A 25,018-nucleotide genomic window follows, 5' to 3' on the forward strand; every position below is an offset into this window, starting at 1 on the left:
GCCTGTCGCCGATGGCACCGGCTGTCACCCCCGGGCTCTCCCCGCCCACTGACAGTGCTGGGGACAGCTGCTGGGTCCTAGCAGCCGGCGGGCGACAGGGCAGGGAAGACCGAGGGTCTGCAGCCAAAAGGGCCCTTCCCACACTGAAACATACTGCAAAGTGTAGGGGGCTGGTGCTGCGAGACAGAGGAGTGCAGGGTGTCCCTGAGGCAGTCCCCAGTTGAGCATCAGGGTGGCACAGCCAAGTGTCATTGCACGGACACTGACTTGTGCCTGGGGGGATGCAGGGGACAGAGTGGGGCTTGGCATGGTACCAATGGAGGGCAGGCACTGGGGACACAGGGACAGGCTCATCCGTGCTCATCCCTTCATAGCCCTTATGCCGCAGTGGTGAGCACAAGTCTGGCTACGGTTATGAGATCTGCAGCCCACCCAGAGCCACCCACAACAGGGGTAACCCCTGGCCATAGCACCAACCAGGGCTCCCTGGTCAGCCCCTCCGTGCCGGCAGGAAAGCAGCCACACTGCTGGTGCAAGGCACGGTGAATTTATTGCTCATGGGAGCAGGCTGGATGCCACATCTCACACCTAAGTGAGTGGCCACAAGGGCTGGATTCCTGCACTCCATGCTGGCAGCACACTACTGCCAAGAGGGGACACAAGGAGCCTGGTGCTCTCAGAAGTGGAGCTGGATGAGATAGCGGATCCTGCACTGGCTCTCCTGGTAGATGAGGTACTCGCTTTGGAAGAAGGACGAGTCCTTGTAGGCGGGCATGGGGATCGGCTTGCCTTGGCACACCAACACCTTCTTCCCATCCAGCATCACCTCCACATCCTGTGCAGGGTCTGGACAAGAAGACTCCACTAGTGCCAGCCCTGAGGGCCATCCCAAGGCCTCCAGTCCCACCACTCACCTGGCTCCGTGCGACCACAGGCCAGGACGCTGTCATAGCCATCGGGCGGCTGCTGCAGCGTGGGCTCATCGCGGGTGATGCAGTACTGTTTGCCCAGAGCCACCTCCGTCAGGAACATCAAGCCAACTCGCGTGGATGTGCAGCCCACTGACACCGGGAAGGGAAATGAAGGGGAAGGAGTGATGGCACCAGAGTTGCCACTCATTTGTGCTTGAGTCCCTAGCATGGAAGGGGCTTGGCAGAGGTGCCACAAAGAGCTAGGCTTGCACCGACCCCACAGACACCCCAAACAGCCCGCTGCTCACCGTAGCCAGCAGACTTGCTGTTCTCAGAGGCAAAGTAGATGCCCTTGCCCACGCGTCCCCCCGAGTGGGGCATGATGCGCAGCCCATTCCTCAGGATGGCCGCGACCACTGCCACGTTGGTGCCGTGCCACAGCAGGCGCCGGTGCTCCAGGTGGTCATGGGCCTGGAAGAGCTTGTCCTGGAGGGACACAGAGCAGAGGGCTGGCCAGGGAGGGGCACACAGGGTTGGCCCAACTCCCCTGCCCAGCCAGCCGGCGTTCCCGCTCTGCTGTATGTAAGTGGCCCTGAACCTGCAGATGAAGCCCAGTCCAGAGGGCACAGCTGGGTTCTCCTCAGGCTCCTTCTTCTCACCTCACCCTCTCGGGCCACCTTCCAGACGTTGAGGATGTAGACCTGGCCCCCTGTCTGTGCCACGTAGTTCAGGATCATCTGCAAGGAAGGACACGGTGTCACTGCTGGCTGCCCATAACCGTATCCCCAGAGCGTCTGCGTGGCACTGGGGACCGTCACACCTCATACTCTTGGGAGGTGTGCTCCAGCAGGGTGAGCTGGCAGCACAGCAGGGCGTAGTCCCGGTCCAAGGGGTGGGTGACCACCTCCTCCTCCTCCTCCACCTTCTGTGCCTGCAGGCTCTGTGCCACCTCGATGTCAGCCAGCACCTGGAGGGGACAGAGCAGGGACACAGTCATTGTGGGCCAGGACAAGGCTCCCACTACCTCTCCACCCCACAGGGACAGATGCCACTGCCACATCTCACCAGCAGCATGTCTTTCTTGGCACGCAGCAGCTCGGGAGAATCAATGGGAGGTGGCCGTGCCCGCCCAAAGTTGTGGGGCACAATGGTGTAGAAGCGTGAGGAGAGCTCCTCCAGCCGGGACATCCTGCAGGGTTGCTCTCCCAGCGCAGCTTCCAGCTCCTCCAGTGCCTCGAAGCCCTGAGCAATCTGCTGCTTGCTCAGCTTCCCCAATGGCATCTTCTTCACATCTGGCAGGGGTGGAGCGCACGCTGTCAGCCCACATCTCGTGGGCTAGCATTCCCCAGCCCCACTGTGCTGAGCAGCCCCAGCATCACTACAGCCAAAGGGGTTGCTCAGAAACCCACCAGCACCTCCGCGCTCATCAGGCCCCCTGGCACCTCCTACCAATATTCATGGTCTGCATGGCGTGGTGGAACATGTCGCTGCTGAAGATGAGGGCCACCAGCTCCTGCGTGGTCTCATCCAAGGCACAAGGCAGCATGCGGCACTTGGAGACCTTCCCATCACCCACACCATCCGCCTGTGGGAGCAAACCCCAGCCTTGTGCTGTCCCTGGGTCGTGCCCGATGCCACTATGATGTCTGTGGTGCTCAGTAGAGAGCGCCAAGCTTGCCTCCTTGTCCATCCCACAGCCCACCCTGCTGACCCTGCTGGATGTCTCAGGCTCAGCATTGAGGCAATGCCACTCACCCTGAGGGCCACCTCCTGCCCGGCGCCGGGCTGCACCTCTATCAAGGTGTACTTTCCTGGCTGGGCCACAAAGTTTTCCCGTGCTGCCCAGCTGTTCTTGGTCTTTTCCCAAAACTTTTTCTCAAAATCCTTCTTGGCAGCTTCCAGAGAGGTGAACGGCAGGAGCTTGGACTGGCCCACTTCTCCCTGAAGCAGACCCAGGATCAGAGGCACTGCATGGGAGCCATGGGCACCTGGTGCCATGGGTTTCCTTGCTGCGGTGCCTCCTCAGCATGAGGACGCATCCTTGTTTCCCCCCAGGGAAGGGTTGTGGCAGAGCTGCTCGCTTTGGGACTGGGAATTTGGGATGGGGGAGCTGGCAGGGAGCACCTCAACCCCAGTCAGGGATGGCCACAGGTTAGCTCACCACACGTCCCCAGCGGTTCCAGGTGCTGTAGGTGCCATCGTGCATGATGAGCTGGATGATGTAGAACTTGTTGTTGTTGGCTCTGATGTTGGTTTGGTTCAGGGTGCAGTCATAGTCCTCATAGACCTATGGCAGGCAGCAGGTTGGGGTGGCACTGGGGGCAGAGGGGTGCTTCACCCATTTGGGGACATGGGGGTCCCCATTAGTCCTCTCCATCCTCCTTCCATCCCCAGATACTCCTCCCCGCACTCACCTGTGCATCAGGCCCTGCACTCAGGGGACACTGCCCATCAATGGTGGCGGGGGGCTTCTCCTTGGGGGCTGCCTTCAAGGCAGTGAGCGCGGAGCTCCAGGCATCCTCCTCCTGCCCCCCCTTGGCTTTCTTGCCCCCATCAGCGGGCTGGGATGCAGGGGGTGCTCGGCGCTTGGGGGCCATGGGCCAGCTGCTCCCGTGGGGCTTCAGCTTTTGAGCAGCAGGCTGTGGGAGAGAGAGATGCCGGGTTGCCCTTCCGGGAAGGTCCAGCTGGGCTGTACCTTGGCTGTCCTATGCCTATAGCCAGGAACTGGGCGGGAGGAGTGGAGCATGGGGATCTGCTGTGGGGGGAGCTGAACAGGGTAGGCTCCAGGGTTTAGAGCAGTGGACGCTGGGGGCAGCAAGAGGAATGAGGAGAGGGGAGCGGTACAGCTGGCAACCATTGCCAAAGTTCCTCCCTGATGCAGCAGCCAGGGACAAGCAGAAATTGCAAGCAGGCACACCCCCAAGCAGCAGTTCCCTCACTGCCATTCAGAAAACAGCCTTCAAAGAGCTAAAATCCGCATCTGTGCTAAAGCTGCATTTTGCAGGTGGAGTCTGTTTTCCCTGTAGTACCTCTGGAGGCGAGCAGTGACCGCAGGAACACTTTCCAGCTGCTCTCTGTCAGTCTGCAGCCTAACTCCCCCAAGGGATAGGCAGCAAAACAGCATCGCAGTGCGTGCCCGGAGAAACCCAGAGGCCCTCAGTGGAGGGTCAGCAATGCAGGCTGCATTGCTGTCCCTTCCGCTGAGTAGATGGAGGGGACGGTGCCACTGGGCGAGTGCTGAGCTCTGGGCCTCGCAGAGCTGAGCTGCAGGCAGTAGGACGGCTCGTGTTCTCCTCCCAGCGCTGCTTCCAGACAGCTCACTCACAACTGCGGGCCGTTCTGCGCCGCCTCACCGCACAGCTCAGCAGCTCAGCAGAGGACGGGCTGAGCTGCGGGCACGAGCTGGGATCAGACAGTTCAGCACGCAGGAAAGAGCACAGTGCCACGACGGCGGCACAAAGCCGCCCGCGGAGCGGGTGCTGCCACAAGCTACAGGGGGGTTTGTTTCTACTTCAATAACCGCGCAGAACCGGAGCGGCCCACGCTGGGCCGAACTACAACTCCCAGCGTGCTCCGCGGAGGGCGGCCACCGCTGCGCATGCGCAGCAGCTGGAAGCTTCCAGGCGGCGCGCGCGGTGCCTGCTGGGTAGAAGACGGCCAGTCAGCTCGGCGCCATTTTGTGGCGAGGGAGCGGGGGCTGTGGGCGCGTGTTCGGCGCCGCGCAGTGGCGGTCAGAGCCGTGCCGGAGACTTGCGGATCGTGGGCAGCGCCATGGGCTCGGATAAGCGGTAAGTGGCGGTGGGGGAGGCGGGGGCCCGGAGGGGTGCGGAGGGAGCGCGCTCTGAGCTCGGCCCGCCGTTCCCGCAGCGTGAGCAGGACGGAGCGCAGCGGCCGTTACGGCTCCATCGTGGAGAGGGAGGACCGCGACGAGCGGGAGTCGCGGAGCCGCCGCAGGGACGACTACAAGCGGTCCAGCGAGGAGCGCCGCGGGGACCGCTACGACGACTATCGCGACTACGACAGCCGCGACTACGATAGCCGAGACTACGACAGCCGCGATAGCCGAGACTGCCGTGACTACGACAGCCGCGACTACGACAGCCGCGATAGCCGGGACTGCAGAGATTACGATAGTCGCGACGGCCGCGACTGCAGGGACTACGACAGCCGCGACTGCCGAGATTACGACAGCCGGGACAGCCGCGACTACGATTGCCGGGACTACGACAGCCGCGACAGCAGGGACTACGACAGCCGCGACAGCAGGGACTACGACAGCCGGGACTACGACAGAGACTACGACAGCCGCGACTACGACAGCCCCGAGGTGAGCGCTGCGGGGCCCGCGGGGTGCGGCTGGAGCTCGGGCTGGGGGTGGCAGCGGGGCGCTGACGTGTGTTGGCTTCCAGAGGGAGCGAGAGCGCAGGAACAGCGATAAATCCGAGGACGGGTACCACTCCGATGGCGACTACGGAGAGCACGACTACAGAAACGACATCAACGACGAGAAGGAAAGCAAGACCATCATGTTGCGTGGCCTGCCCATCACGGTTACCGAGAACGATGTGAGTAGGCAGGAGGGGCTTTGCTCTGTGCAGAGCTGCTGCCATTTTGTTGAGCGCTGCATCACGGTGGCCCCCCCCTTCTAGACGTGTTGGGAGCGCTTCCATTTTGAATCCTAAAAGGGTTCCGGCTGCCGCTGTTGAGTAACAGAGGTCATCTCAATGTTAAGCTGTTCGTTTTCAATAGAGCTGTATGTGAATGGTGTGCTTCCCCTAAGATTTTTGTGGGATTTAAAACTCCGTGTAGTTTTTTGCTCTTCCCACTTAGCACGTGGAAGAGGGTATAGACGTATGTCCTCTTTATTTGTTGTTACTCTCTAAGGATTGTTAAGGGAGGGAGATAAGGAGCACAAAAGTGATTTAATAACTTTCTGGGCTTTTGTGGAAGCCCGAAGTGAGGGTTGGTGGTGCAGCCCAGATGCTGAGCTCCTCAGCTGAGAGCAGCCGTGCGGAACGCGGCTGTGTGGGTACAGCTGTGGCAGCCATAAAATGGCTGCTCCGGAGCTGAGGGAAGGAGTGAGCGTGGTGCGCCATCAGCTGACTGTGCTGGAAAGACCTCGCACCCCCCTGGGAGGGATCTGTTTGCCCTCTCACTGGGCTCTTTCAGTGACCAAGACCACAAGCCTGCGGCTGCTGTGTGAGGTGGGATAAGAAACAGCTGTAAAAGCCAAGGTGTATCCGTTTGTTTTCAGGCACGCTCCCCTTACGATCCTGAGATCTTTGTGTGGCAGTTGCTAACACAGAGCATCTTTTTGCACCACTTCTGTGGTAGATCTCTGCTTTTTTTTTTTCTTTTTTCTTTTAATTGAGTACTTTCTGAATACTGGCAATGCTTTTCAATCACCACGTGTGATCATTTTTTAAGCGCTGAGCAAAGCATCCAAACAATGGAATTCAGTCAGAAGTTACCTGAAACATATTTAGCAATTTTTGTTTCTGATTTTGTACCAGTGCAGCTTTATGGTTCTGCAAATAACTGCAGTATAATCTGTGGGAAAGCTGAATGTAATTTTAGTTACGAACTCATCAGCAGAGTTTAGGTTATGATTTTTGGAATGATTGCTTTCTGCTGAAGTCAGCTTTCCCTTTGTGCTTCTGGTATTAACTGTACATATTTTAACAGCTTTTTCCTCTTCTCTCACGAGAAGGTATTTGCACTGAAGGTGGTAGGTCAGTTCCAGCCAGAAGATGAGCAGGCAGCTTTAAATAACCTTTGAGTCCCGCCTGCTGTTGTATGTATTGTAGCATGAGTTCCCTGTAGGAGCTGCCAAGCTCCTTTTGTTCTTAGGAGATAGTTTTACATGTTTGTTTTTCCTTTATACTCCTTGGCAATAATTTATCTAGTTTGTCACACCCAACTTAAGCAGCTTGGTTGTGTCTGAAGAGCTGGCGTCCCTGTAGCATGATCTTTGACAGTATTCTTAACAAATCTCACTTATTTTCTGAAAAGCAAAAGAGAAACTCTGTTAGAGGATTGCAGCTATGGCTAGGGGCTTAAGGGAATGTGTATCACTGAGCCTCCCAGTAGTGTTACTGTTCTCTGCTAGGAGTTGGATGTTTCCAGGCATGCAGGGTTGGAGATGCTAGCAGCATTCTTTGTTAAGACATTGGAGCAAGCACGGAGTTTGCCAAATTCTGTACAGATGGCCTTGGAATTCAAGGCCATAGTGATTCAGATTCTGGATGATTCTGTGGGCTGTGAGGACAACGGAGGGCTGTGTGGGTTCTGTGGTGCGTGTCAGGCTCCTGTTCACCCCAAGGGCTTGCTGCTTTTTCTGAGATGATATTCAGACTCTTCTGCTCTGTGCACCCGCTGTGCGTACAGTAGGCTGGATTGCTGCTTTGTGTGGCTGAGATGTGTGCTAATATTTGAAAACTTAACTGTCTGATAAAATCTTACGCAGATCCGGGAGCTTATTGAGTCCTTTGAAGGTCCTCAGCCTGCAGACGTGAGGCTGATGAAGAGAAAAACAGGTGAGAGCTCTTATCCAGTTTTTGGTACGGCCTTCCTCTTCCCCAGCCCAAAAGAGTATCCAGAATTATCCCCAAACTGCAAGCACGTGCAATCAATAAAAAAAAAGTTTGCCATGGCTAAGGAATGTGGCTTTTTGGAAGACTTGTAGATAGCTCGTCCTGTTAAAAAGAAGTCTGTCTCCAGGGGTTTTAGTTAACAGGTGTTGGTAAGTAATACTAGTATAAACCCATTTAATAGTATGTAGTCTGTTGCATGGTTACCTGTAAACGTGGATTCAAATGGAGTGAAATGTAGCCAGTTAAGGGAGCTTGGTTCCTTGCCATGGCAAAATAACGAGCAGATCCCAGCAGTTGACGTCGCATTTGTAAAGCTGCTTTGTCGTGAAGTAATGAAGCAGTTGGAGAGAGATTCACCTGTTTTAAAGGAACTGACTAACACAAGTATCCCGTCTATATCTGAATGCTGTCTCTAGGTGTAAGCCGTGGTTTCGCCTTCGTGGAGTTTTATCACTTTCAAGATGCTACCAGCTGGATGGAAGCCAATCAGGTTGCTTCACTCACCAAGTCTAGATATTCCTGAAAATGGAAAAAGTCTGTACAGTTTAAAAAAAAAAAAAAAAAAAAAGAAAAAAAAATAAAGGTGGAAGGAGTGGTTTGTTCCATAACAGTGATTTAAATGAATAAAAGCTTTGTATATATTAAAAGTTTTCAGAGTGATAGAAAATAGCAGGTGACATTAGGAAAAGAAAATGGGCTGTTTTGAGCACTCCCTCATAAAATGTGCCGTTGTCTGATTGCATGGTGCCAATTTATTTGGCTCTGGAAACAGTAGCATATAGTCCATAAAAGACTCTTATTTTACTTCCACCTGCTAGTTCTGTTGCCAGAGAAGGCATCGGATACTGTGAGATTTTCATTACCTTGGTATTAATCCTGAGTGAAATTCAGAAAAAGATGTGCCAGGTCATTAAAAAGATGTGTTCCCTGAGTCGAGGGAAGACACCTGGCTCCTCTGGATGGAGAAATGTGTTCATTCCAAATAAATCTGATGGGAACTGAGGGCTCTTCAAAGTTGTGCTGTGTATTTTGGCTTTTCTGGACTATGACTTGACAAGGAGCCAAAATGCAGAAAGTGCTCTAGTTTCTTTCCCAGTGCTGCTTTCTTCTCGCACTGTAAGCACGCTCTGGATTTGCTAGTTTTTGAATCTCCACAGTCTGTTTTAACAACAGATCTTAAATACTCTCTTGGAGCCAGCAAAGTGCGTTGAGCCGCTTGTTCTTTTTACAGTTAAATATATGCTGTGAGGATCTGTGGGCAGCATGAGGAACATGTTCTGCTGCGTCAGTTTATGTGTCCAGGCACTGCAGCAGCCCTGCAAGCAGCTCCAGCAGATGGAGGTAGCTGTGTGCTTTGTGCTGGAATAGAGCTCCACGTGGCTCGTGCTGGGAGTCGTTTCCCATGGCACTGTTTGGGTCCTGTTCCACGGTGCCCTGCTCTGTAGGGTGGGCAGGTGCAGCAGAAGGACTCATGTTAGGAGATGAATGCTGAGTGCAATTCTAGAGATAGTTTTAATATATACAAAGCTGTATCGCTGCATAATTGATTGCAACAAATACTCAAATTCACTCCGGTAACCCAGCCACCCTAGTAGTAGGGAAAACATAGAGTCTCCCCAGCAGCCCGGTCGCTGACTGTTAGATGAAAGAATGATGTATTGCAACTGTGCCAGCAGCTTTGTTTCTATGTGTGCATATCCAGTGAGCGCTGGGCCCTCCAACCCTCCCTCCTGCCGGTAGGAGAAATGGCTTTGCCCTATTTAGTTGCACAGAATGTGAGAGCCTTATTCATGCTACATGCTAGATGTATCTGTCAGACCCTGGTACAGAGAAGCCACTGGTCCTGGTGCTCCTGTGGTACCTCTGCAATAAGCCAACCTGTCATAAAACTGGTTCTTGTGTTAAAATGTATCGGGGTTGGCCTGTAGTGCACGTTTCCTCAGACTGACTTGTGCCTGTTTGAAATACTTTGTCCGTATATTGACGGGGCGCTCTGCGTGCCCGCACTTGGCAAAGCACGAGGCTGAGAGCTGGGGCTTCTAAAACAGATCTAAATTCCTAATTCCTCTAAAGTTAGAGCGAGCGGACGTGCTGAAAGCATCATGAACTTTTCCTACCCCAGGAGAAGCTTCGCTCTAGTTAGCCATTGTGGAGAGCTCTTTGCCTGAATGAAGAACACAAAGCTCTTGCGCAGGCTTCCAATTGAACCGATGCTTTAGTCAAAGGAAAGCACTCGATGGCACTTGTAATCCAGCCTCCAAGAAGTCTAAACAGGGTCCCTGTATTTACAAAGGGACGCTTCTGAAGAAAGTGCTTGGAAAAGTAATCCAAATGTGGTTGTTTAAAGGTCTGGGGAATTTGGAGTAGGGGAAGAAGTGAAGCAGTCACCTAAGGACATGTTTAAAAAGTCGCTCAATACTATACCAGAAGTGAATAGAAACGGGGCAAGGAGACTCCTAAAAATGTGTTAATCCTGAACGCAGCAAGTTAGGACTTTGTCTCCTTCGAGACACTTCCTGGTTCCATGGCAGCGTTTAGTGTTTGGCAACTTTTTCAACACTCCCTGATTCCGTTTATCTTTGCTCCACATCCCATTCTCTTACTGCCCTCGTCCTCCTCTCTGCAGGATTGGATGGGCAGGGTGTAGGTGGCGGTGGTTGTCCTCCACATCCTCCCCATATGTTGTCCATTTAATTCAGGAGCACTGATTCCTCCGAAGGGTGCTCTGCCATGGGAAAATGAACACGTGTGCCTCGATACAGGGATAATTGAAACCACTTCTTTTGCAGAAAAAGCTGGTGATTCAGGGGAAGCAGATTGCGATGCACTACAGCAACCCGCGGCCTAAATTTGAGGACTGGCTTTGCAACAAGGTACAGTGTGTCTTTTTATCTGTTTCTCATCTCAGTTCTTTTCACCAGCTCCGTGACCAGGACAAAGCAGTGCATGGTTTGGGCCTAGTGGTCGTTAACAACGATGGAGAAATGCAAGGCACAGGAGTGCAAAGGTTCTGGAAATTCAGTGGCAGAAATGCTTGGAGTGATGGAATTGTCCACGGAGAACATCAGCAGCTAGAAGATAAGGGCTGGGACTCAGTGGTGTACTTGCCAGCTGAGGCAAAATTCGTTAGTGGAGCTGTGTGTTGCTGCCACTAATGTATGCCTGACCCAGAGCTTGTCTCCCAGGAGTTCCTGTTCACAGCAGAGCTGATAGAACAGCCATTGCCCTGAGGGAATTTCTCTGTGATTCTGTCATCTCTTTAGAAAATCAATAATACTTTCAGCCTTAGGTTGAGCTGCAGCTTTTGCTGATGGATGCAGTAGTTGTGCACATATTGTAAAACAGACTGGAGGGGCGCTGCCATTTTTGCTTATACAGAAGTCAATTAGTGAGCTGTACCAGAACACGACATCATTAGATGAATTCTGTATCCTTCAGGTGACAGCTGATGTTGTGTGCAACTGCTGTACGCTTGTTTGACCCTCTTTAAGTGGAGATGATGTAGCAAGATCAAAACCAGGCTACTGTGTTCTGCTTTAATCACTTAAAGATAACTTGTTTTCAGAGCTTGCTGAAGGACTGGTTAATGTAGTGTAATTCAGGATAGTTTACTGACTAGAGTACGGGTGACTGGGATGTTCTGAAAAGCAGCTGCAGTGCAGGTGAGGACGAGTGTTGCTGTTCTTGATCATGGTGGTTGGTTCAGCTTTGCTGTACTTACCTTGATTGTCTTGTTTTCAGCAAAGTACAGCAAATGCCACCATTAGTGTGAATCAACTAAATCCTTACTAGATCTACTTTTTTTTTTCTCCACACAGTGCTGTCTTTACAACTTCAGAAGGAGACTGAAATGCTTCCGCTGTGGAGCGGACAAATTTGGTAAGTTCCTTTCATCTCTTTGGGTGTCTTTGAATTTGGATGAGTGTAGGTTGTATGCTACACTGTGACGTTCTGGCTTTGAGTGACAGAACAACATTGTGATTCAAGTTTTTCCTTCCTATGAAGATTCAGAACAGGAGGTACCACCTGGAACAGCAGAAGCCGTCCAGTCTGTGGATTATTACTGTGATAGTAAGTAAAAGTCGAGCAGAATTTTGAGTTTACTGTATAAAGTGACTTGGTGAATCTGTGCAGAAAAGTCCTGGTACCTCAGAGTGCCCTTTGGAACCCACGTTGAGTTCTCTCAGGGCACAGCACTTACCACGGTTAGGTTGTTCCCAATTTGTAGACTGGTACGTGTGAATGTTGGCAAGGGCTTCTGCTCAGGAAGTGCTTTCCTTTCATTAGAACAGTATTGACAGCCCTCTCATCTTCCCAGCAGAGCAAGTGCTTCCTGCCAACTCCCCAAATACTGTACTCTTGAAACAGAAACATGCTCTTGTCCAAAACTACTGCTGTTTTGGGTTTGGTGGTGTTTTTTTGTGTTGGTTTTTTTTTTAAGGCTTTTCAGAGTACTTCAAGTTCTTCTGTACGTAGCTAATGTCATACTTTCTTTTTTCCTCAGCCATCATTCTCCGAAACATTGCTCCTCACACAGTAGTGGAATCCATCATGACTGCCTTGTCTCCGTATGCCTCTCTGGCAGTCAATAATATTCGTCTTATCAAAGACAAGCAGACTCAGCAAAATAGAGGCTTTGCATTTGTGCAGCTGTCTTCTGCCATGGTGAGGGCCTTATTGGTTTTGTGCTGAGGTCTGCCGTGCTTCCCTAGGGGTTCATAGATCATTGAACAAATACTAAATGTGTCAGAGCCTTTCATCGTTAGCTGCAGCTTGGAAGGGAAGTGGGGGGATGCTGTGAACACAGGGGAAAAGCGTTCATGGCAGAGTGCAGTTCCGAGTTGAAAGCTCGCTTCATGCGTGGGTCACAAATAACGGTCTGGGGTCATTTGGATCACAAGAAAAGGCTGGAGCGTGCAGCGTGAGGAAATGCATAGAGTTGGGCTCCTTTCATCTTGAGAAGGTGAAGGAGAGGGAATCTTGCTGCTCTGAGCATCATCCAGAGCAAGGCTGTGAGGATGGCAGAGACAGTCTCAAAGGGTGCTTGGTGAGGGCAGCAGGCATACTGAAACGTGGGAAATGGCAGTAAGGTACAAGGAGAATGTCTTCCCTTTTGTGAGGAGTTGAATACTGGAAGAAGGCTCCCAGAGGGGTGCTGGCACCTCTGTTGTTGGAGATGTTCAAATTGACAATCAGTGTGGTCTGTTTGGACTTGCTTTAAGCAGAGTTCAACAGTTCAGTGTTGGATGAAAATGGGTGGCTGATGTCAGCCTCTGCTGGGCTGCCTTCTGGAGTAATGTGGGGCAAAACTAAAGACTATGTTTAATCAAGTGACCCCACTTTTCTGGGAAGCACACTGTCTGTCAGCAGGCTGTAATCCCGTTGTACTCAGCATGTATGGCATGAGGGGACACAGAGGTGCTGCCATAGCTTTATGTGTTTTCAGCTGGTGCGTGTGAAAAGTTGGAGCTCTGAGAGCTTCTGCGTCCTCTTCAGTAACCTGCTTTTCATAATAATGAGTGTTTCTTGTTGTAGGATGCTTCTCAACTGCTGCAGATTTTACAAAGTCTTCAGCCACCATTAAAAATTGATGGCAAAACAATTGGTGTTGACTTTGCAAAGAGTGCCAGAAAGTGAGTTGCAGTAGCAGTTCATTTCCCCTCTTATCCCTTCCTCCATATAAAGATTCGCGGTCGTCACTGGAGCTTTTAAGATTACCATCACTCCAGTTTTGCTTCCTTTAAGTGTCTTTTGTTACGTGGCTCCTTATTGTGTGTGAGCAGAGTGACAGCAGTTGTTTCTTATCGTCTGCATCGCCGGTCCTCCGTAGCTGCCCTTGTAACTTCTTTCGTACACAGCACAGTTGTTTCATTGGAGGCCTACAGGCTGGTTATTGACTGCCCAACACTGAGCCCAGCTCCTCCACCCGCCAAGCAGTTCTTTGGCTCATTCATGACAGTGTTTAAGACCTGCCAAGAAATCCATGCATGCTGGCAGACTCACCTCCTTGTATAGCGATCACTTCACAAAAAGCAGTGCTTACTCAGGTGTGTGATTTCTGTGGTTTCAGGGACTTGCTTCTGCCAGATGGGAACAGGGTCAGTGCCTTCTCTGTGGCAAGTACAGCCATTGCTGCAGCACAGTGGTCATCCACTCAGGTAGGGTTTGGAAACTCGTTCACAGTCCTGTTACCCGTGTAAATCTAGAGATCTGGTTTTGATCATTAGGCAGGAGCCTAATCAGCACTGAAGTTGTTAAATGCAGCAGTTCTTGCCCATCTCTGATTTAAAAAGAAATAATAATAACCTGCTTCAATTTCAGCCTCAAACCGGAGAAGGCAGCACCCTTGACTACAGCTACCTCCAGTCAGGACAGGATGGCTACACGCAGTACACTCAGGTTGGTGCTGCTGGCTCTTCTGTAGCCTGCAAGCTGTTACAGTTGGGTATCTGCTGCTCATCCTGTGTTTTCATTCATTTTCCTTCGCAGTACTCCCAGGATTATCAGCAGTACTACCAAAACCAAGGAGGTGTGTTGGACTCGGATGCAGCTACCATATCAGGTGGTGTTTCCAACGTGTGGGAGATGCTGTTGTCGGTGATGAGAGGCAATAGGGATGTTTTGCTTTAGCTTTGAAGTTCATTTCCTCAGTAAAGGGGGACGGATTTTGCTGCCATTATATGCGAATGGATGTGTGTTCCTGGAGAAGCACTGTGAGTTTGTTCACGTGGGACCTGTGGTCTGTGAGATGAGTGCAGCTGCTGTCTCAGAATATTGACATAAAGCCTTGAATTCATGAGAACCGCGTGAGCAGCTCTAGAGAAATCCTCAGTGCTGGCAACTGTCAGAGGCCAGGAATCACTGGCTTTGAGAGCAAAATATTTCCTCCTGAAAAGGAAACTATTCCTTGTCTGGAAAGAAAATACCCACTGTTTTTGTCTCCTTTTGAATGTTTATTGCCTTGTTTGGCTGCTGGAGCTGGAATTAGGATCCGAAACTGTAAACAGAGTAATTTTAGCCCTAGGATGAAGTGCTGTTGTACAAATCATTCGGCTTATCCATTGCTGCTCTGTGTTGGCAGGAGCCCCAGTCACCACCACCACGGCTGCCGTTGTGTCCCAGAGTCCCCAGCTCTACAACCAACAGACGAACTCGCCTGACTCCCCGGTAATTGTGGCACTCCTTGCTTTCGGTGCCAGGGCTTCATTTGGTGGAACTTCTGCCTTAACTGTGGCCTCTGCACACTCTTTAAAGTGAGTGTGGTACAGCAGAGCTGTGAGATGTCACGGGTGAAGTTAAATGCAGCACTTGTGTTTATAGAAGAGTCACCTTCTATTTCTTTTCTCTGATAGTTCTGTTCTTTGTTAAAGTTGAGTACTAAGTGTGCTGGCAAAGAGGAGCTAGCTCTTGCATGCTTAGTGTGGGCTGCATATGCTTTGGCTCCCTGTCCTTGTTTTTTTGCACCTCGGTGACAGATCTTTCTCATCAAGATTTCTTCTGTTTTCTTCTAGACACAAGCAGCACCAGCCACCACCAGCACTCAGGCACAAACAGCTGCCCCAACTGGTGTCGTCCCTGGAACCAAGTATGGTAAGCAGAGAGGGGCCGTGCTGGGACGGGTGTCTGTTCCTCTAGCAAGCGAGAAGCTTTGCTTTAGCTGAGTGTCCCACCCCTAGAAGTTGGTGGTGCAGCTGCCCCTGGCTGTGCCTTCTGGTCAGATGGTATGAGTGCTTTGTAGGCACGTCTGCTCTTAATCATTTCAGAGTTATAGTTGAATTATACACAGGAACCAATGTGAATTTGTCTGGAATGACCTTGTCCTATACTTGGACTTTTTTTTTTTTTTTCAGCTGTCCCTGATACATCCACCTACCAGTATGATGAATCTTCAGGGTATTACTACGATCCTGTAACAGGGCTCTACTACGATCCTAACTCTCAGGTAAATATAAGTTCTTAGCACCCATCTTTATCTGTTAATGCTAGTTCAGTTCTGTGTCTATTGCCTTATGAGTGAAACTGAGGGGCTGTTTTACTTCACTCTGGTTATAGCCCTTAATTTTTCCTCCAGTTTGTCCTGTGTAGGGTTACACATACACACACTGTTACAGATGCTGCCAGTGAGCTGCTTCATTGCGGAGCAGCCAGCAAAGAGCATGCTGTGCTCTCTTGGGAGAGGCATAGAGATTTCCATAGTGCTGTTGGTCAGAACATGTGTTTGGGGTCACAGGCTTCAGCCACTCTGTGTCTTTTGCCTCCTTTGTGAGCTCTGGGTTGCTCTGAGGAGCTCCTTTCCATGCGATGCATCAGACTGAATCAGGCCATTTCTTTTGGTTCTTACTTTTGGTGCTTAACTTATGTGGTGTGTGTAACTATCTGATGGTTTTCTTCTCTTTGTCAGTATTACTACAATGCCTTAACTCAGCAGTATCTGTACTGGGATGGTGAAAAAGAGACCTACATGCCTGCAGCAGAGGGTATCACATACCAACAAACGGCGACCGCAACCACCACAAAAGAAGTGAAGGAGAAGAAAGAGAAGCCTAAGAGCAAAACAGCTCAACAGGTAAAAGCTGAAGTGGGATCATAGCTGTGCTGGTGTCTTCTGTGGGGTAAGATTATAGTTTGCCCTTCTGGTGACAGTCCTGGTTGGCTGGTGGAATGTGTACCTGCACGTTGCAGACATTGTGCAGGGCTGAGAAGAGGCGGGGTTGGCAGAGACTTCAGTGCAGAAATAACTACTGCATAGGAGAGATGCATACGAAATGATGCCAGGAGCAGTGGGAGTACAACTGAGCTGCCAGTTAGAGGAGTGGATTGATAAGAAGGGTTCATACACCGAAACAGGCAGACTGCACTTTCACTCTATTTTTTAACACTATCTACGGGGAAGCAGCTGCAGTATAGAAGATAGTGAAGTTGCCTTGATCTGGAGTGTCTGTACAAACGGAACAGTTGAATGGGTGTCATGGGAGTCTGGTGTCTATGGAGGCAGAGGTCTGAGCAAACCACTCTGCGTCTGTTTCAGATCGCTAAAGACATGGAGCGCTGGGCCAAGAGCTTGAACAAGCAGAAAGAGAATTTCAAGAACAGTTTCCAGCCGCTGAGCACGAGGGAGGAGGAGCGGAAGGAGTCGGCAGCTGCAGATGCAGGCTTTGCCCTTTTTGAGAAGAAGGTGAGGCTGGTGAGAAGCGTGCTGTGGAGCGTGGTGTGGCAGAGCTTGGTGCTCACGGTGCTCTTGTCTTTCAGGGCGCTCTGTCTGAGAGGCAGCAGATCCTACCGGAGGTGATGAAAAATGGGGAAGATGAAAATCCCCTGAAGGTGAGCGGGAGATGCCTGATGGGTTGCTTTATGGGTGAAAGAGGCCTGATGGGGTGCTTTATGGGTGAAAGAGGCCTGATGGGGTGCTTTATGGGTGAAAGAGGCGGGGTTCCTGTATTGCTAAAGCTGACTGTCACATGTTGAGCGCTCTCAAGAGGAGGACCGGCAGACACCTGCCTTCCAGCCTGGATTTCCACAGCACCCTCTGTGGAATGCTGTGGTGGTTACAGTGATCCTGTCTGAGCGCAGTAGGTTCGGAAGCTGAGAGGTGCAGAGAAGGGTTGTCATGACCTGAAGCCTCAAAGTCTCGCTTGAACTTTCGGAAACCTCAAAACCTCTATTTAAGCTATTGTTTGTCTAGCTTGAATTAAGTCTAGCAGCTGTGCTGCAGCACGTGGTTCTCTTAAGCTGTTTCACCCTTCAGCATTGAGAAGGCTCTGTGTCTTCTGCACAGCAAAGCATGTGCCTTTGTGCTGTCTTGCTGCACCCATCCCTTAATGCTGCCCTTCCTTCCAGCGTGGCCTCGTGGCTGCCTACAGTGGTGACAGCGATAACGACGAGGACTTGCTAGAAAGAATGGAGAATGAGGAGGAGAAGCTGACTGACTGGAAGAAGATGGCCTGCCTGCTGTGTAGAAGGCAGTTCCCAAACAAAGATGCACTGATTCGGCACCAGCAGCTGTCGGACTTGCACAAGGTGTGTGTGCTGTGTTACCAGGATGATTGATACCCGTAACATAGTGTGTAAAGCAGAGTGCTCTTGGGAATGCTTTTCTTTCTACTGCAAAAAGCAGTTGCGTGTGGATTGCTTCTTTCCCAGAAGTCAGCTGCTTACAAAGAGCTGTTGTCCATCCTGCTTGATGTGCTCTGCATTTCATGTTAACATGAATCTCTTCTTGTTGCAGCAAAACATGGATATCTATAGGAGATCAAAGCTCTCAGAACAGGAACTTGAAGCCTTGGAACTGCGTGAGAGAGAGGTCAGTGTTCAGATGAGCAGATAATGGATGAGTGGCTAATGGAAAAGGGCTTGCACAGATAATGCTGAGCTGTCCTTATCCTGACTTGATGCTAATGAGATAAGCCGTGTAAGCCTAGCCATTCTTGGGCCAAGGCTGTCCTGTTAAACATAGAGAAATGTCTCCTGCACCACAGCTGCTGCTTATCAGGGAGGTTCTAACTGCCTCACAGCAGTGGGGCAATGCTAGAACCGGGTCCGGTGACCTTCCAGCAGCTGTCAGGCAGCTGACTGTGCAGGTCCTGACTGGTGTTGGGCTGTTGTACCACGCTGTACAGGTTCTCATCAGCTCTGGGGAGTTGTTCCAGTTCTTTCTATTGGCACTGGCCAAGCCACATGCTGGCAGCCTGCAGCGGGCAGCTCTCTGTAATGGCAGGCATTCAGCTTGCTTACACAGCTCCCAGGAGAAGCCGTGCATTTTTATACCAGTACTAAATATTTACACTGACAGTAAAGCTAAATGTTTTTATGTATATGCTTACATAAAAATAGTAAATAAATTTGTCTTCAAACCAACACTCAATCTGGTTACAGATGAAATACAGAGACAGAGCAGCTGAGAGGCGAGAGAAGTACGGCATCCCAGAGCCCCCGGAGCCAAAGCGCAAGAAGGTGTACGATGCTGGCACAGTGTATGTACCTGGAAGCTCCTGGGTGATCAGCTCGGCTTCTGACAAGCAGTGTGATTAACTGACCTTTTCTTCCTGCAGTAATTACGAGCAGCCCACCAAAGATGGCCTCGACAACAGTAATATAGGCAACAAGATGCTGCAGGCCATGGGCTGGAGGGAAGGTTCAGGCTTGGGAAGAAAATGCCAGGGCATCACTGCACCTATTGAGGTAAGTATGGATGGATGCTTCCTCTAAGTCTGGTGCTTTTTGATTCAGAAGTGCTTGCTGCTGAGGTCCTGTGGGAGGCACCGTGCTGTCTGCTGCCTCTTTGTCTCATCCTGTGGTGAAGATGCCTGCTGTGTAGGGTGAAGGGCCAGTGTCTCCCTCTTGGGCAGCATCCTCTGCATGGTGCTACAGGCTGGCGCTTCTGTGCCTGCACATCTCTCTCAGCCTTACTCTGCTGGGATCTATTCCTGCCCACCCGTTTGGGGCAGGATGGGTGGATTTAAGCCAGCAGCTGTGGGGTTTGTGTCCAGTCTGATCTCCTGCTGTCGGTGTTTGTAAAATGCCCTGGGTGAGCGCGTGAAGCCAGCATGACAAGCATTCTCTGCACTGTGCTGCACCCCAAAGCTGATGCCTTGTCTCTTCCATTCCAGGCCCAAGTGCGAATGCGAGGTGCTGGTTTGGGAGCCAAGGGCAGCTCCTATGGTGTTTCTACTGCAGATTCCTACAAAGATGCAGTGCGGAAAGCCATGTTTGCTCGCTTCACAGAGATGGAGTAAAGTCTGTACCTTGGTGACGTGGCTGTATGCTGGTTATGGGTTAGAGCTGACCATTTCATTCCCTTGGACTTTTCCCCCTCTCGGCATGTCACACTTCCACGAGCAGATTGTGCAGGCTGCCCCAACTTCATGCTGGAGAGCTCCTCGCTAGACCAAAGGGGATGCTGATCTTTGTACGGTCCTGTATATAGTGTAATGTATTCTGTGTTCGGAGCGTCTCGTCTGGATGCTGCTCCTGCCCTCCAGAGCAGGGCTGGGACGTGTCAGCTGTGGTTTCACACCGTCTCTGCTCTCCTTTTGTTGTATCGTTTGTCTCTATTTTTTTTTTTTGAGAACTTTCCTGTACATTTTGTATGATACATCTTTGTATAGACTTTTTGAAGACTCGGATTCTAGTTGCCAGTTTGGCTCATTTCCAAATGAAATACATCCAAAAGTGTTTCTCTTACTGTTTTCTCGTTGGGTTGAATGAAGAATAAGTTGTCAACGCTGCTTGTCCTTCCTGTGATTCTGCTTCTTCCTTGGTGAGGCTTTGTCCTGCATTCTCTCCGTGCAATGCTCTGCTTGCATCTTGCCCTGAGGATGTCAGTTTTCAGCGTGGCAGCAGGCAGGTGTCACTCTTTGCCTCTCCCGAGATAGAAGAGCCCCAGCTCTCCTTGCTGCAGGAGTGAAGAGCAGCAGCATTCCTGCGGCTCGCTCCAGGGCTGCCTTCAGCTCCTTTGCAGAGCCCTGGAGGGTGAACCCTCTTTGTTGGTGCAGGGTTTCTGCTCTCTGCGCAGCCTTGGCTGGGGCCTGCAGGGGGAGTGTCGGGGAGCTGCTGGAGGCTGGGTCACAGCGAGCCTGCGGCTTTCCTCTGCCAGAGCTTGTTTGTCAGTCGGTGCCAAGCGCCTTCAGCCTTCTCTGCCCGTGCTCCTGATCCTGCGCTCCTCACCGTGCTCCCGGGGGGCTGCGCTGAGCACGAGGCTGTGCACAGGGTGATGGAGGAGCAGTTCTTCTCTCCGTCACCTCTTGCAGGCTAACGGTGGGACGGGAGCTCTGCTTCGGGCGCTTCCCAGTCTGACTCGGGGCGTTTGTGGCACCGCTGTCCTACGCAGAGGTACGAAAGCCACGGGCGCGGTTAGGCGCTGCAGCGTGTGTCCCTTCAGTCCCCTGCCCTGGGGGCCGGGCTGTGCCGCCAGGGGGCAGGCGTGGCCCGGCTGCCACCGCCGGGGGACGGCGCTGCTCGTCGGGAGCCGCGAGGCGTGAGCGCCCGGTGTCACCAGCTGCTGGAGCCGCTGCTCTGCTGCTTCGCAGCCGATCGATCCCCAGCCCTGCGGCTTCCAGGCAGGGCTGGGCTGAGGCTGCGGAAGTTGCCTTGAATCGTCGTGGGATTCTGCTTGGATCGCAGTGCTTTTTAGTGCCTGAATTCCCTTTTCAAGTTAAGGGCATCTTAAGTAAGGAGCTGCATGGCTTTGGGCAGCCCCTGCTCTGCGGGACCCACCGGGATGCTGCTTAGCATCGATGCTCAGTGGCACAAGGCCACCTGGGGAAATTGAGGCGCAGGGCTTTGCTCTGCCTGCAGCCAGACTCTGGCAGCCCCCAACCCAGAGCCCAGGAAGTGCTGGCTGGTGACGCTGCAGCGAGGACCAGGTGAGTTCCCAACCGAGGGGCAAGCAAACTGGACAGAGGGCTGGTGGCACTGCCAGTTCCTGGGCAGGACTGACATGCTGGCCCCCAGTCCCACAAGGAAGAGAAGGGATGCAGGGCCGCCAGCGCCCGCAGCTCCAATTTAGGCAGTGAAATGCGGCTGCTTGTGAGTCAATGCGCCGTGGCCCATTGCCTTCAGGCGACCCGCTCTCTGCCTCCCTGGGGACCCAGATCCATGGGAAAGCAGCCATGCGGGCTGGGGACAGGCTGAGGGACGTGCCTGGCACGGTGTGCCCCATCCTGTTCAGGATCTGCATCAGGCTGTGCTTCCCCGGCAGCTGGCCCAGGGCTGCCTGCTCCTTGCCCAGGGCCTTTTCTGGCCATGGTTCATTGTGACCGATGTGAGCGCTGCAGAGCTCGGTGTGCCTGGGCTCTCCTGCCAGCCTCACGGCCCTGCGTGCTCATTGAGGTGAGGGGTGCGGCCAAGTCATTTGCACACTCAGACTCACCGTGGAGTGCTTGTTAATCACTGCTGTTTGTGACCCCTGGCACGGCTCAGCCCATCCTGGAGCTGCCTTTAGCACGCTGTAGCACAGCTGTGGCCTCCCTGCCTACCCTCTGCTCCGTGTTTCTCTCTGCAGCTCCACGTCTCCCAGATAGCTTCACGCATTCCTCTTATAGAATCCTCTACCCCTTACCACCCAGGCACCACCACAATGCAGCCACAGGTGCCCACTGCTCTGCCTGTGCCTCAGTTTCCCCACCTGGGCTGGTAGGGAGGAGGTTGCGTGCAACTGTCACGGCTGGGCTTGGGAATCGCCTGCTCTGGATTTCCCCACTCAAGTGGAAAGAAATCTGCTTCTAATTGCCCTACCACGTGCAGCAATGTGCATGCAATTTCCCGCCCAGGGGGTTGGGGAGGGGGGCTCCAATGTTCTGCGTAGAAACCAAAAGCAGCTGGGTGCTGGGATCTGGCTCTTGCTCCATTCCACACCGCCTCTTCCACCAGGTGCCCACACCTCAGCCCAAGGTATTGAGTGCAGGGAGCCAAGCCCAGCGTGCCAATCCCAAGGTGCAGCTCGTGGTGCTCCCCGTGTGACTGCGGGCAGTGGGCTGTGTGCCTGGGCCCCCTGCCAGGCAGAGCTGCTCCCCGGGGGGGGCCTTGGCTGGGAGACAGCTCCGTGTCAGAGGCGTTTTCACAGGAATTTGTCACCACCTACAAAAACGGCTTTTTTTTTGCTTTTTTTTTCTCTCTCTCCCCCTTTAACAGCAACCAGAACTGAGCGAGCGACGCATGCGCAGCGGAGGAACAGCGGCCAGGCTTTGCTCCGGGTTCCTTAGAAAGATGATTGGGGATTTGCTCCCCTCCTGGTGCTGGGAGAGAAACTGCTCCCCCCATTCTGGCACCCCAAAGCAGCTTACAGCCCTGATCCCACACGCACCCTGCCTGGGCTCCCCATAGGGCCGTGCCTCCAGCATCATTAGCGCCCGGGAGCCAGCACGGCGCGCTCAAACCCATTTGAAGTGCACTTGAAAAGGGTGGATTTGATGGGAGGAATGTGACGGCTTTTTGTTCTCTGCCTCTCGAGCCCCCCGGTTGAAGATGTGCGTAATGAAGAGCTGTGACTTTCACTCGGGTTATTTTGGGATGGACTACTTTTTTTTCCGAGCTGGTGGAAGACCATCAAAGCGGTGCTTTGAAAAATGTCCCAGTGTATAAATAACTCTGCTGAGAGCATAATAACGCGGGCTCCCGCGTGTGGCGCGCGCAGACGAGGCAGACGGCATCTGCCGCACCGCGCTGCATTATAAAAAGGAATTATTCATCCCTTCCTCTAATTAAGCAGGTTTGGCATGCTCGGCGCAGGGTGCGTGCAGTGGGCTGCCCTGTGGGCAGGGGGCACGGCCTCATCCTCCTCTTGGCTGTGAGATGGGCAGCTCCTGCTCAAGGTGGGATCCTGGTTAGGGAGCCGTTGCAAAGCCCCCCCACGCACACTTTGGGGTTGCCTGGTGTGGTTCCGGGACCCCCAGCAGTGTGCCCTGGCAAGGACACCCAGCCGGGACCTCCCGGCACGGACTAATTTTAGGCGGCTCCGGAGGGGCTATTTTGGACCCTTTGCCTCTGTGTGAGTCACCTGCTATTTGCTGCTTCACAGGGGCTATTTCCGTGGCACAGCTTTACGTGCGCTCAGACAATGCTGCCCATGGGCCACGAGCCAGGTGCATCGCATCCCCCGCGAGCGGAGCGCCCTGTGCCCGTGGCACCGCGTGCCCCACAGCAGACACGAGTAGCCAAAGACCACCTCCCCACCGCCCCCTGGGATGTGGCTGCCTTTGGAGCCCCCTCCCCAAATTCCTCCCTGAGGCACTAGAGAGGTGCGTGTGACGCTGGGGCTAAGCTGTGGGTGCAGTGACGCTTCTGCCCAGGACGAACACCGCACCCCACGCCACCCCTCCCAAAAAACCCACCACTTCTGAGCCCGCCAGGCAAAACCTGGGTGTTTCGGGGTTGTCACAGCAACGTGATGCACCTTTCTGGTTACCACGGCAACCCAGGGATGAAGTTTTTAAAATTCAGGCAAGGTAATTTCTTCTCATCTCTGCGGTTTCGTTATCGCTCGGCTTTGCCATTCCCTGGGGATGCAGCGCCCTGCCTCGCTCCTCTGCCAGCACGGTGGGAACTGGGAGATAAGGAGCACTGAGCTGGGCTATAGGGGGGGTGGGATGGGGTGGGGGAGGTGATGGGAGAGGGCAGGCAGGTGGAGGGGCACCCATCTGCCAGCCTGGGGGTGCACAAAGATGAGATGGGTAAAGAGGGAATGAACCGTGCCTTCATCTCCAGACCCCCCTGCACCATTAATTTTCAGAGTAAAGGCTCACCTGGTGGGGCAGAACAGGTCACCCCCACCCTCATGACGCCCCATAGCAATGGGTGGTTGGCTGAGGGGGTCTGTGGGCACTTCATGGGGGGCTCAGCACACCTGGAACAGGCCGGGTTGTGCTGCGGGTGATGCACCACGGTGACCTCAGCATGGGGCTGGAAGATGCACGGTGAATCTCATCCCATGGATGTGTGCTTGCTGCTGTCTCCCTCAGGCACCTCCTGCTCCCTCCACAGCCCTGGCTCTGGAAAGACCCAGATCCAGAAGGGGTGGCACAAAGCTGCCATGCACCCCTCGCGTTCCCATGAGCAGCTCTGCCACCGTCCCACTGGTTTCCAGGAGAAATGACAACGACAGCTTCACTGTTGCAGTCTTGGGGCTGAAAGCCACAGGCCAGTCCAACTGATGTCCCTCACTGTGGTATCACAACTCCTGGGGTTTCTCTACCAAAGGGACCCCAAATACCCACTCTACTGGGGGACCTCACTGCACCCAGCCAGTGTCCCTGTGCAGGACACCTGGCCCCACAGATGCTGGGGTATGGGGGGATTTTTTGGTCCCCGCTGCCCGTGATCATTATCCCAAACTTAATTGGCACAACAGGGACCCAACCTCCATCCTTCCCAAGCAGGATGCTCCTGGGCGCCCTGCGGCTGCATCCCCATCACAGGGACATGCCATCAGCCGTGGGATGCAGGCTGTCACCATCCCTGCAGGGCTGCTGTCAGCCTGGGGGGACAGGCAGGCAGCATCTCTCTGCTGTACCTGCTGCAGCGCTTCCTTAATGACAAGTCCCCTCAATTAACTCCGCCGTGCCGGCTCATTAGGCTGCGCACGCTGAGCAGCATCTCGGCAAAGGGCTGCAGCAGTCTCACGGGCGTGCAAAGCCGGCTTGAAAATGCACAGCGATGCGCACGCACGCAAAAAAAACCCACACACGTCTGCACAGGCACATCCGCTCTGTTGCCCAAAGGGAAGATTGGAATGAGGGTCACGGCTCCTGCCTGCAGCGGGAACGCTCCCCGGGCATTTCCCCTGCAGCAATCGCTGGTAATTACAGCACCGATGGGCAAGGGGAGGATTTACAGGGAGTGTAACGGGGAACGGGGCACAAAGGTTGTTGGGGTGCAGTGGTGGTTGGGGTGCGGACAGCGGAGCACGCACAGCCGTGTGAGATGTGAGGGCTGCAAGTCAAGGTCCCACACGCTGACACCCCCCCCCCCCTGTCCGCCCCTTGGCCCGGGGCCGGGAGGGCAGCAGGTGACGGGAAAGCG

The 25,018-nt window shown here is 53.2% G+C and overlaps 2 protein-coding genes across 2 annotated transcripts; one reads left to right on the forward strand and one right to left on the reverse strand.

Annotated features, from left to right (window-relative positions):
- Nucleotides 1-676: 676 nt before the first annotated feature.
- Nucleotides 677-3,508, reverse strand: PARP3 (poly(ADP-ribose) polymerase family member 3; the record flags this gene model as incomplete). The annotated part of the gene is made up of 10 exons (XM_079540278.1): nucleotides 677-846; nucleotides 915-1,061; nucleotides 1,220-1,397; nucleotides 1,571-1,648; nucleotides 1,732-1,878; nucleotides 1,977-2,203; nucleotides 2,361-2,496; nucleotides 2,667-2,852; nucleotides 3,073-3,198; nucleotides 3,326-3,508. The coding sequence occupies 10 exons, from the start codon at nucleotides 3,506-3,508 to the stop codon at nucleotides 677-679; spliced, it is 1,578 nt and encodes a 525-aa protein (XP_079396404.1).
- Nucleotides 3,509-4,682: 1,174 nt separating this feature from the next.
- Nucleotides 4,683-19,258, forward strand: RBM5 (RNA binding motif protein 5; the record flags this gene model as incomplete). Its single annotated transcript, XM_079540580.1, has 24 exons — nucleotides 4,683-4,699; nucleotides 4,779-5,238; nucleotides 5,321-5,476; nucleotides 7,378-7,447; nucleotides 7,921-7,994; nucleotides 10,294-10,377; nucleotides 11,323-11,383; nucleotides 11,510-11,575; nucleotides 12,009-12,169; nucleotides 13,040-13,137; nucleotides 13,575-13,662; nucleotides 13,826-13,903; nucleotides 13,994-14,066; nucleotides 14,586-14,671; nucleotides 15,016-15,094; nucleotides 15,355-15,446; nucleotides 15,906-16,070; nucleotides 16,533-16,679; nucleotides 16,754-16,825; nucleotides 17,342-17,521; nucleotides 17,730-17,804; nucleotides 18,377-18,474; nucleotides 18,553-18,682; nucleotides 19,111-19,258. The coding sequence occupies 24 exons, from the start codon at nucleotides 4,683-4,685 to the stop codon at nucleotides 19,234-19,236; spliced, it is 2,736 nt and encodes a 911-aa protein (XP_079396706.1). The 3' UTR covers nucleotides 19,237-19,258.
- Between the last annotated feature and the right edge of the window lie 5,760 nt (nucleotides 19,259-25,018).

The sequence above is a fragment of the Tetrao urogallus genome (assembly GCF_951394365.1).
Source record: "Tetrao urogallus genome assembly, chromosome: 10".
NCBI lineage: Eukaryota > Metazoa > Chordata > Aves > Galliformes > Phasianidae > Tetrao > Tetrao urogallus.